We start from the raw sequence: 12,761 nt of genomic DNA, 5'->3' as shown, positions 1-12,761 counted from the left end.
TGGTGTGTTGTTGTATTCTTCTTTGTGTTGGTGTGTTGTTGTATTCTTCTTCTTTGTGTTCTAGTATTGATTTTCCTGAGTGTTTTTCTTGTGGTTCTGTAGTGTCGTTAGTTTCCATAGAAGTGTTTTTTGTGTGCCATTTTTGGTTAACCTAACTGCTTTCTTTGTTTTACGTGAAGCTAATCTTGCCATTCTTTCGTTGTATTCTTGTTTTGCTAATGTTACCAGTAGTTCGAGTTCTGGACTATAAGAGGCTATTATGTCTAGAGTCAAACCAGCTTTACCTGAAGCCGTGCTCCCGGTCGGCGTTGACATTTATTTATCCCGCTGGGGCTTTCCGTAGGCGACACCGACGACGTGCTTGTGCCAGTGAGGGTACTTTGTGTTCGATTTCCCGCCCGCTGTATTGAGCTAAAACTACGTGTTGCTTCGTTCACTACCAGAACGATTCTCTCCTATCATTTCAGTTCTATGATTTGTTTCTGTAATTTGAAACTAGTATCTTCTAAAGATGCTGCAATTTCTTAATGCTTTTATTTTCATTGTCTCTCAGAGTTCCAGGTTTTTCTCGTAGAGTAAAATCAGATATGGGTCAATTATGTTGCGATATTAATTAAATTACAATTTTGACTTGAGTTAAATGAACTCATTTTCATGAAGTTATTTAATTAACTTATCATTATTATTATATTTATTATCAAGAAGGTGCAGTTAAATTGAACAAACAAAAAAATCGATTAATTTTAATGTATATGAAAAGGACTGATTTCTGATTATGTATTGTTTGCTCAATTAATTAGGATATGAGACTGGAGAGTTATTTTGTAATAGTAGGAAGCCATGTCCAAAGTTCCAGCATAAAATAATTACTATTTACCGGTTTGTCAACCATAAGACATTTTCTTCAGTTAATTTGCAGTTAATTGACTATTACTCAATTTTTATTTAATTTTCTCTATTTGATTTTATCTTCTAGCATAACAAACCACAATTATAATATTGCTTGCTGTGTTTCTTGACCTTGAAACATTATTTTAGCTTATTAGGCTTCGGGCTTACTTTTGTAAAGAAAATTAGGGCACGTTCTTGTTTTTCGTTGTTGCTATGCCAATTGTGATTCGAATTGTTCCGTTATATCGTGTTGTTTATTATACGTTTTGCACCTGTAGAAGGCTTAGGTAACTGAGCCGAATACTTGTGCATTAAAAAAATGTGATGATAGTCCAAATAAATTAATACAAATATGGCACCTATTTACAGTTTTCCGATTGTTGCCTAGACGCTTTATTTAAAACGGTGTTCCACAGGTAAACGAATTCGTAATACTCAGTACATTGTTACCCAATTTAGGCTCCGGTAAGACTAAAAGTGCCTAAAGCTCACAAATAAAAGTATTTTAACGCAGATAAAAGTCTGTGTATAAATTTTACATATTATATTTTTGATGAAGTGAAAAGCCTTACATTTATGTTTTTTTTTTTTTTCTGCTGTTGTCTTCAATGACATAAAAAGCTTCTATCTCAGTATCTGTATCGGGGAGTGTAGGAAGAACTTACATTTACACTATCTTCAACATTAAATTAGGTGTTTTTTTTTTAATTCTATACTGTCATTTAAGTTAAAATTACAACTTTGTAAAAAGTACTGACATTCAGGGAGAGAATTTTACTTTTAACTTTAAGAATAATGATGCAAGATTCTAATAACATAATTGATGATTCCTGCTGCCAAAATTTTGAGTTTAAAAAAGTAGTGAATTTAGTTATAACAACAACAAGTTGAGCAACAACTTTCAGCCCTTGGCTTCTGCAGATGAGGAACTATTGGAGGGAAGGAAACAAAAAGGTCAGAGAAGTATGTGGATGATAAAGAGGTTATAGTTATTGGTGGCATGTGGATAGAACAGTCTGTGGGGTAAATAGGGAGAAAAGAATCAGATTATGCTACCCCTGGGCACAGCTGGAGGATATAACTGACAGAGCAGGAGATATAATAAATGGAGCTAGCAGAGATGCAATTTTTGTGGTGCATGTAGGGGCTTATGATGTAGAGAAAGTTAGGTCAGAGGAGCTAATTAATAAGTACAACTTACAAGGGGTTGATAAAGGCATTTAAAGAAAAAGGCCATAACTTAATTTTATCAGAGATACTGCCCAGAATTAACTGTGGGGATGAGGTTATAAATAGGTCATTAGGGCTAAATGCTAGGCTTAGGTTAGTATGCAAGGATGAGCACATTGGCTGGTTGGACTTGTGGGATAAGTTCAGTGGAAGAAGGGAGCTTTTAAGAATGGATGGTTTACATTTAAATAGGGTAGGGGCTGGCTTGTTTGCTATGGCTATTAACTTAGCTGTAAGTTTTAAACTAGGACTAGACAGTGGTGAAAGCTTTTTCTGAGAGGAGATAAGTATATAGTTAGAAATACATTTTCAGTTTAAGAAAATGTTAACAAGTGTCTTTTTAATTTCAAAACTATATTACAGTTTTACAGAAAAAGTTAATACTACTAAATGTTTGTAAGAACTGCTCAAAATAGTACATAAGTAATTATCACAAAATATGAAACCCTTTTATGAATTTCTTCAAATCATATTACATTAAATATTAAGAACATTTATCTAATTAACTATTAATGTTAGAGAAATAATCTTAATTATTTATTAAAAGAGTAATATATGAATTCATCTGTGTTTAGGTCAATTCAAAAAGTTAATTTTTAACAGAGGACACCACTTTCAATTTTTTTTAAACAAGATCAAATATTTCATAATAAATATTTTTATATTGGTATATTTCTTATTTCTGCTCACTTCTTGGTCTAGAATAATTTCATGTATAATCTCTTACTTATTGTAAGATCATTCAAACACTTTTGTATATATTTTTTTTTATACATTTTGCATTGACAATCTCTTTTGTTTGAAATTTTTATCATGCAAAATTATTATTATTAATCATCTCACACTTACATTTGTAATCTAAGAGATATGTGCTCTGGAATTTCTCCATACCCATGTGTTATTTTCAGTCCCACATGAAAGTTTGAAATTGACCAAAAAAATTACCTCGATTTATATGTGATCATATCTGATTACCTGCTGTGAGCTCCTGAAATAAGTCAGTGACTAAAAGTCGCCTACAATAAAACATTTTTACATTTGATCATTATTTTTGTTTGATGTATGCTACATAGATAAGTCTGAAATCATGAATTATGAAGTCTTCTGTTTGTGAGTTACAGAGAATCGTAGATTTTTCTAAAGGAAGCTCTACAAGTTTTTTCTTCAGTGAAGAAGTATTTGATGAGCTCATAACACAAAGTAACAAAATTACTATGGGCTGAACAATTGTTAGTTGATGTTGAATAAACACAACTATTTCCATTTAAGTGTAATGGAAGAATTATGATTTAGATAGTTTAAATATAGCACAAGTGTTAAACTTGGGTATTTTTAGAAGCAATAGTTTATTGCAAGTTTTTTATGTCACTGTTTATGAATCATACTTTGTGTAGTTAAGTTGTTGTGAATTGGCTATTGTTGTATAATTGCATCATGCTATTAGAACCTTCTACATGTTTCTCATTGTTTTAATTGAGTATTATGCATCATAATATCTCATAGTGTATGGAATGTTCTAGGCCTTTGTTGGGCCATGAATACGCATCCAAAATGTAGTGCGAGTTAATCAGTAGATAGATAGTTAGATCTAGACTGTGTGATTGTGCGTTTAGTCATAAAGGGTATATAGTGATGATTTCTAAAGTGAAATTATCACAGATTGTAATAACAGAGTAGAGAAGAAGAATTTGTCTTGTCAACTGTGTTCTGAAGTAACTGAACCAACCTGTGTGGACTTTGACAAAAAAAGATAATTATTTAAAGGTCTGGGTATAGCTGTGATAACCAACAGTGTAATGAACATTTGTATATACAGTTGGCTTGTTTTAATATATTATTTTAAAACAAGTGCATTGTGCTGTTTGTTTATTTTTGAAATTTATTGACAACAAGACACAGACACCTACTGTAAAGAATTCGGCCCATACATGAAACCTGATAGTAGATGAGATCTAGCTAAATTCAACTTATCTGTCTAACATAAGATGGCCAAGTTTGATCGGGTATGGCCTGAACTACCTGTTGAACAGGTGTAGTACATTTTCATTAGTTAGTTGGACATTCTTATGATCAGGTCTTGAATTATATTTTATTTTTAGTTCATATCTTCAACCCTCTTGTTCTGTAATTAAAGCTATTGTGTCTTAGAAACTCCTACTTATTCAAAAATTAAATATCTGTAACTTAAACTTTTAGTTTCAGGTATTTGCTTGTGTTGTAACAGTTTACTCTAAAAAATGAAGTACTTGTTAATTTAAAAAATAACTTTATTTTGTGTTTAATTTTATTTTTTCATAATTTTATTGTTGTTTTTTTCTATAATGATTAGCATTATTTATTACTAATCTCTTTTATTATTAATTATTTTTTTTCTTAAAGAAACTTGTTTTTTATACAAATTTCTGTTTTCCAGAGCCTCCCATGTTCACAATAAAACCAAATGGAATCTATCAGAGTCTTCTAGGCTCTGAAATTACCATACCTTGTGATGGTAGAGGACAACCTAAACCTGTTATTATGTGGAGAAGAGTAAGTGAAAAACCAAAAGAAAAGATTGATTATCATCTTGCTTTTATAACTAGAGTTAAGTTGTAAAAATGTTAGTGTATAGTGTGGTACATTAAAAACTTGAACTTTTACATAGAATTTAATTTTAGCAAGGACCTGCACCTGCTATCCAATTCATATTTTTTGGAACTAACTTTTATAAGCACAGAGTTGTGTGCATGATTTTCTAGCTATTATAAATGTATAATATTTAAACACTGAAACATGTAACACATTTGGTGGACTGCAACTTTAATCAATAAATTTATGTAGATGTATAGTTCCCATATTTAGTTATGAATTTCATTTTTCAGGATTAATATACTGTATTTAAATATAGTTTTTCTCTTCATGTTTTAAAGCCAGTACCATATTTTTACTAAACATAAAACAATGTTTGATTTTGACCAGCATGCATTATTGTAGTTATATTCACATTATAAGTGTATGCATTGTCTTCCATTTCCATAGATAACAAGGGGCCATTTAGCTTATCTAGGCTATCCCATTTTATACTACCACCCTTCTTCAAACTTCATGTAAAAAACCCTGTTCATATATCCAACCCTGATCTTTAAAATAGTTGTTCAATCTCCTCTTAACCTCCTTCATTACTGTAGCTTATACCACAGCTGAAGGCAAGCTACTATTACTTAGGTTGATTGCCTTTTCAGAAAAATGACAGCCTTAACCGGAGTTGAATAAATGGTGAAACCATAAAATCTTAACTAAAATATACAGTAGAACAGTATTTCCCAAAGTGTGAGGTGTGCCTTCTAGGAGTAGTGCAAATTATGTCTTGGAGGGCACAAGCAATTAGGGTAGAGTCAATAATGCAAAATTAAGTGTTTTAATATATGAAACCCATACAGCATTCAATGCATATCTGTGTATTATATGCATTAAAATGCTGTATGTGTTGCAGTAATTACTTGTTATTTTCTTTAATGAAAAATATATTAAAACACATAATTTTGCATTATTGACTCTACTCTCTTTGGGAAATATTGTTCTACTGTATACTTAACTCACTCTTTCACTCATTTAAAAAAAGAGGGGGCAAGCAAGAAACCATATTTAATTAAGGGAGGAGTAGATAACAAAAGTTGGGGAAATGCTGCCCCAGAATAATAGATTGCTTGAGTGTACGTAAAAAATCACATAATATTTTGTCTAATAATCAATTGGTATTTTGCAAGCACAATCTCATTTTGTACCATCAGCTAACACTGTGATGTCTTCTACTGAAAAAAAAACAATCTCAGTTAAGTCCATCTGAGACCTCTTGAGCAAAAACATGATAAAATATTGCATCATATCATCATATTATAATCTCTCCAAACATAGAACCATTTTAGTAGCTCTTCTCTTATTCCTGTCCAACAACTCAGTATCCTTTAACTCTTAAATAATGTGGCTTAAGCTATTGTAAATGAGGTCTAACCAATATCTTATCTAGTGAACTCCACTGACTTGTACCTGGAATATCTATGTATACAATCTAAAATCCTGCTTGCCTTATTACTAACTAACATACATTATCTAGGAGACTTTGTGATAGTTTTGTCCAGATCTTCTCCTCATTGGTTTCACCTAGTTTCTTCTGTACTGCTATAAGAATAATTAATTTCATGATAACCAATGTGTGTGTATATATATATATATATATATATATAACCTTACTTTTATTAACATTAAATACAATTTCAGATGTTAGCCAAGCTCACCAAATTGTGCAAAGCTTTCTGCAAAGTTTTACCACTTTTCATGCAAATTAAAATACCCATTTTTCTTATTCTGAAGTTGTAAAATTGCATAAATATATTCCATTTTGTAAGGAACTGTATGTTTTTGAACATTATAACTTGCATACCTTGAGAAGTGGTGATTACTTAGTTGTAACTAGATCCTATAAACTTAGAATAAGCTTTTGTTAATGGAGCTTGTGATAATAATGTCATCTCCTCCAATTGTCAGCAATATTTTACACTTCTAGTAGTTTATGTTATAAATTTTCCTAAGTTTCCTTTTGCACCTAAATTGAGGGAAACTCATGCTTGTGGCTCACTTGCTTCTTTTGAATGTGAATTTTTTTTTTTAATCAAGGGATCATTCTTGTAATGACATTTTATATATTTTAACAAATATTCTAGCCATTATATTAGGTGCTATTTACCTGCAGAGTAAGACTATGATGATTGATATTGAGGTTGTTTGTGTCAAAGCTACAAACTATTCAATTTGTTTTAAGTAGTTTTTTGCTATTAAAGTACCAGACTTTGGGCTTAACTATGCATATAGGTGAAGCAAACCAGTAAAATAATTGGGAGATAACATACAAGAGTTCAGTGCTATTATATTTATTTCTTGCTACATTTAAAAGACAGATGTTGTTCCTTACTTTACATGAAAGCTCACAACACTCTCAGTCAACATAGCTAATGTTATACAGAGGTCAAATAATATTATATATTTGGTGTCATATTTAATCTTGTGGTAGGGATTGTGCACTAGCTGACATGATATTGAAGGTAACACAAACTACTTTCATATTTTTTGCATGATTCTTAGCTATGCATAAATTCCACTATGACCTCATGATCAATGCTTAGGAAAAATCTCACCTTACTAATCTTTTGACATTCTTTGAAGATGTTACTTCTTACATAGATGATGGTACGGGTGTGGATTTGGTGTATCTGAACTTTTAGAAAGTATTTGACAAGGTGCTACATAAATAGCTTGTTAAAAATTTATCTAAGTAGGTGTAGTGAAAAGGATGGCTCATTTGATAAAAAACTGGCTAGGTGGATGAAAACAGAGGGTTCTTATAAATGGAGTTCAGTCAAATAGGATTAATGTCACTAGTGAGGTACCTCAGGGCTCAATGTTAGGACATTTCCTTTTTTTGATATACATCAATGACATAGATGATGGAATGATTAATAGATTATTTAAATTTGCTGATTACATTAAAGTTTTGGGTGTTGCTGGCTGTGAACAGGTCACTACTGCTTGGACTTTGATTATTTAATGAGTTGGGTGAATAAATAGCAGATGGCTTTTAATTATAATAAATGCAAAGGTAATCACAATTTGAATTATGAGAATAATTTTGATGCGAATAACCTTAACAGTGATGAGTAAACTGGAACGGATGGCAACTACCTGTTGTAAAAACACAAATGTAGAGAACGAGGTTTTGAAAGTCTTTCGTCTTGAGATCAGTGTGTGTGAGATGTTACAAGTATTTATAGTATCCTTGTGGATTGTGGAGGGCATGTTGTGATTGGTTTCTTTATCCCTGGTTCTGATTGGTGGAAAGACTGCATGAGGTTTCAACCTATGGTAGCCATAGATTGCTCAACTCTAATCCCGAATCTCTGTTTAGTGAAGGCTTTATTGTGTTAAGGTAGAAAGATTATTTATTTTTTCCAGTTTTCCAAAATTTTTCTATGTTGTTGATTCTAGTTTTATTCCAGTTTATTTTGTGTCCAGTTGACATGGTGTGTCCATTCCAGTTTACTCATCATGAATACTCTGCCTAAACAATTTACCAGAGAAAACCATAAGTGTTATGGAAGATCTTGGTGTTGTGGTTCCTAAGTCTCTTAATACAAACAATGTGCTGTTGCTAATGGCAGGGCAAATAGTATTCTAAGTTGTATGTACAGAAATTTTGAATACAAATCTAAATAGGTTATAATATCATTGTATAGGTCATTGGCTAGGCTGTATTTGTAGTACTGTGTGTTAACTTTAGAACAAATATTGAATTGTTGAAAAGAGTTCAGAGCAAGTCTACTAGGATAATACCTGGGATGGACAGGTTGTAATATGAGGATATAAGATCTCTAAACTTGTTTTCTTTTGAAAAAAGAAGAGTTAGAGAGGATCTGATTGAGTTGTTTAAAGTTGTTAGAAGAATTGATAGTGTTGATGCACCCTCTTTTTTTATATTTAATGGTGAGAATGGTAACACTATAGGACACAAATATAAATTTTGACAGAGTAGGTGTCATCTTCAGCTAAGACAGCTTTATTTTTTCTGACATACTGGAATGGGTTGCCTTCAGATGTGCTATATTCAGTTAATTTAAGAAACCCAGTAAAAAAAACTGACCCCTCTAGGTGTTGTGCTAAATTTTGAAATATTATGTCTCAGAAGATGCTGATTGGTAGAAATAAACTACTTGACTCTACTATTCAGAATCTTTTTCAGATTTGAAATCCATGAAGTATGAAAAAATGATACAGCTGTATGTAAATTTTGCTGTTTACGAGGGCTAAGTTAATCTGTTTGCATATCTCGATCAATAAATGAGGCAGAAGATACAGCAATTTCTTCCTGCAAATATATATGTTCAGCTTCATCCACTACATCTTTGGGAATTGTACTATCACTATCAATAAATACCCTCATTTTAGCTGGAGTTAAAGAAAAGAATGCCTTTATCTTGAAAATGGTGACACAAAATCTATCTTGCCAATTTCCTAGAAGGACTGAATTCATCAGAATCTAATGAGCCTTATCAGCGGACACTTTCCGCCTTTTGTTTCTTTTTCCCATATTGTAAAACTCAATTAACTTTTCCATACACTACCTGGGCATTTCATCTTTCATATTCCATAGTTAGCATTCCCATCCTTCTGACAATGCTTCTGGACAAAGTGTAGTAGTTTCACCTCCAACACTGCTTATATCCACTACAGTGGACCAGAGACAGTACTTGCCAAATAGCTAGTGATTTAGCAGTAATCCCGACTTGATCTTGTTCATTCAACTCAGAATTTGCATGTTGATCAGGTGTAAATAATGGTGCCTTGTGGGATGTAAATGACAATCTCATTTCAATATTGAGTTCATTTGCTCCACACTCATTAAGCCTTGGATGCTACAATTTCTGCCTTGGATATATTGGACGAGCAAATGATTTTAGCAGCATTAACTTCCCATTGAACCCCATGTGTGCTTCGGGCTCCAGTTTTTGCTTTGAACTTTTTCACTAACATTGGACCATTCAACAGATTATCATCAAGGACCTTTCTGATAGTGCCTGCGATCCCATCTCTAAATGTTAAGACCTTGTATATGTCCATTTCCTTAGCTATGTTGTTCCTGTCTTCCACAAATGAGTTGAACGCCAAATTCAAATATGAAAAGTGGGTATCCGATCTCCCTCTACCAGTTGAGCCTCCGTATAAATCCATTTCTCAACATGGAGAATGTGCCCATCAGTGGAAGACTGATTCCAACATTGACACGGTATACATATGGGATCAGATCCTGTGAGGAAAAGCACGTAACATTGTCATTTTCAAGAATCACTCTATGGATATCAAGACAATTTGTTCGAACATCCTGTAGCATCTCTTTCAGTATAGCCACAACTTGTACATTATCTTGTCCTGTGTATCCTTCCACCACATAATCAACAAATTCGTACCAAAACCCAGGAACACCTTCATTGTCACACACTCTTCTGACCCTCTTTGAACCAATCAATGACATACCCTTTTTACCAAAGTACTCATCAAACTGAACTTTTGCTCTAAACCTATGGGCCAAGTACTATAATGTTGTATTTTGTAAAATCAGGATGGATGCTGACATTGATTTTACTTCCTTTGTTGTATCAAGATCATCCACTATTAATGAGGCAGCCTGCACCAAGATTGGCCTAACCGAAGTGTCGAGGAAATTGATGCATTTGCTACACTTAACGCAATAGCTGTGGTTGTGAACGTGATCACGTTGTCCACCTAGTGCAAACGTACAGCAATGGGTCTGATCATCAGACAATAAATTCAAATGCTTGTGTGCATACTTATATATCAGAAATAACATTATTTCGTTCCATCTCTGTAAGATTTTCTCGACGCTTCCTTGAATATCATTTGCCACGATTTCTTCAGGATGCTTCTGTTGCCTAATCTTGCCATCATGGATTTCATTACTGAACTGACATATTTTAATCGCATATAGTAGGTTGACAAACCAGCTTTTGTTTCTCCTATTTTTGTTAGCAGCTTAAAGATAATGCGAAATGTTTGCACCCCAACCTGTTCATAGCTACCAAAGGAGTTCTTATATGCTTTGTGAAGGTCCTTGGTACACTGTCCGCCACGTTCATAAACCAGCATATCTGAAAATACGTGATTGTCAATCCTTACCTTCCTTGTTTGACCAGGCTTTACTTGAAGGCTTCATTGAATGAACGTAAATGCTGTTGCAATCCTCTGGCTGTCCACACAGAAAGTTTAATTGCGTTTTGGCAGATTTGTTCCACACTCCATAGTAGCAAATGTCTTTCTCAAGGATGAAAACTTCACTTTTCCCATTGAGTGCTTTTGAATGGGTATAAGCTGTTTTTGTTTGTCTGGTAAGGTATTGAATTTTTCAGCGAGCATCCTTTTGCATGTATGTCGTTCGAATGAATTTTCCAAAATGTTTTGAGCAACCACAGAAATGTTTCTGCACCCAACAAGTGATATCTTGCACAAGCTTTTGTAAATGGGTTCTGTCATATATTTCTCATTAGACTGTAGTTTGTCAATTAAATAAGTCTTCAATTCAAATGGATTGGTCGGATACAAAAGTTGGAATAATTTATTGGTTACTTGTGTGTGCATATTCGAACAGCCCTCTGTCTTTATCTGACACTTTTGCAATGCATTAGCTTTATATCCACCTATAGGTAAGCATTCCAAAGATGTGTGATTGGTAATACCCAAGGCATTGAGTTTAGCAGTAATGGTTTTACAGGCTTCAGCGTTTCCATCTTCACCAGAATCAATATCATACACCTTGCTTGCTTCTAATCTAATTTGAGTTTGACTTCTCAGAGCACTTGTCCATCTCATTACTCTTCTTTCTCCACTTTCAGCATCATTTATTCACTTCCTAATAATATGATTTGCTTTAATCAAGCATGAATCCAAAGGTAAACAGCATCTACAAACAGCACAAGCGAAGCAGACTCCCTTTTTTCTATGTTTATGTTCCTGGCAAGGCATTTTACAGATTTCACTTATGAGTATATTTTTTTCAATCAGAAGAAGAAGCTTTTTGAGATTGTATTATTGGATTACAGTTACGTAGTCTGGCACCTCCAATCTGTTTTTCAGCTGTGACGTGTTTTCCTAAATTTAGGTCGTTTTTCGCAACTGGGGGTCTTAAGGGAAAGCTTGATAAATTTTTGGATGATAAGGGCTGGCTTTGAGGTTTGTTTTGTTTCTAGTGGAGAGGACAGCCTAGATGGAACAGTAGGTCCCTTGTTTTCCTTTAATGTTATGTTATCTGGACTGCATATAATATGGCTTCACTATAAACTGTGGATGGTGGTCAAGATGAGTCCAAAGTCAGTCACAGGTCAAATTTATTTTCATTATTTTTGTGGTAAAATGTGTCGTATGTGTTAGGAAGTAATTGTACTGTAAAAACAAGTTGACATCATTGTAAATGAAGCAAAATGTTAATTTCTTTCAAACTTGGTTAGGTGAAATGCAAACTTAATAGCCTTGTTGTAACATTCAGTGTAATAACTTAAAATGAAGAATTCCCTGAGAATAATGCACAATAAATTCAAAGGGATAAATACTAGGTGCAATATGAGACAACATTTCCAAAAGTTAGTTATCCCTGTTCACATATAAAGTTCCTAATTTTTCATAAAAGTAAGCATGATAATTGCAAGCAAACTTGCTGAAAATATTTGTGATTTTTATCATATCCACTTATTTCACTAGTAAGGTAACACTTCTTCTAATGATTAAACATGGTGTGTACTTTCAAGTTCTTAATGTTTAAATGTTAATATTTTGTATAAAAGTATTTTCTTTCTGTTGAGTGTTGATGATATAGTGCCTAGACCACTACTATATCTGTCATGTCTCAGATAGATTGATGAGTCCAGGTATTGGGAGAAAGACTTTGTCAGCACTGGATATAGCAGACTTAAACTGGTTTACATATTGTTAAGTCTCCGTTTGTTAATTGATTTTCCGTAGATTCGTTATGATGAAACTTTAGCGACTCAAGTCCTTTCTTAAATAAAACTGGTTTATTCTTTCCGAATACAACTTTACAATAC

At 33.1% G+C, this 12,761-nt stretch overlaps 1 protein-coding gene across 1 annotated transcript in view; it reads left to right on the top strand.

The window, feature by feature from the left end:
* The window catches only part of LOC106470306 (protein turtle-like), a gene marked incomplete at its 5' end in the record, with an annotated part of 95,193 nt that overhangs the window by 27,785 nt on the left and 54,647 nt on the right, over positions 1 to 12,761 (top strand). The window contains one exon of the mRNA XM_013930852.2: positions 4,535 to 4,650. Within this exon, the coding sequence (XP_013786306.2) occupies positions 4,535 to 4,650 (116 nt within the window). The remainder of the gene's footprint in view (positions 1 to 4,534; positions 4,651 to 12,761) is intronic.

Source organism: Limulus polyphemus, unplaced genomic scaffold (genome assembly GCF_000517525.1).
Source record: "Limulus polyphemus unplaced genomic scaffold, Limulus_polyphemus-2.1.2 Scaffold3933, whole genome shotgun sequence".
NCBI classification, from domain to species: domain Eukaryota; kingdom Metazoa; phylum Arthropoda; class Merostomata; order Xiphosura; family Limulidae; genus Limulus; species Limulus polyphemus.
Note: the sequence above shows the minus strand (reverse complement) of the source record. Positions and strands in the feature narration are given on the sequence as shown.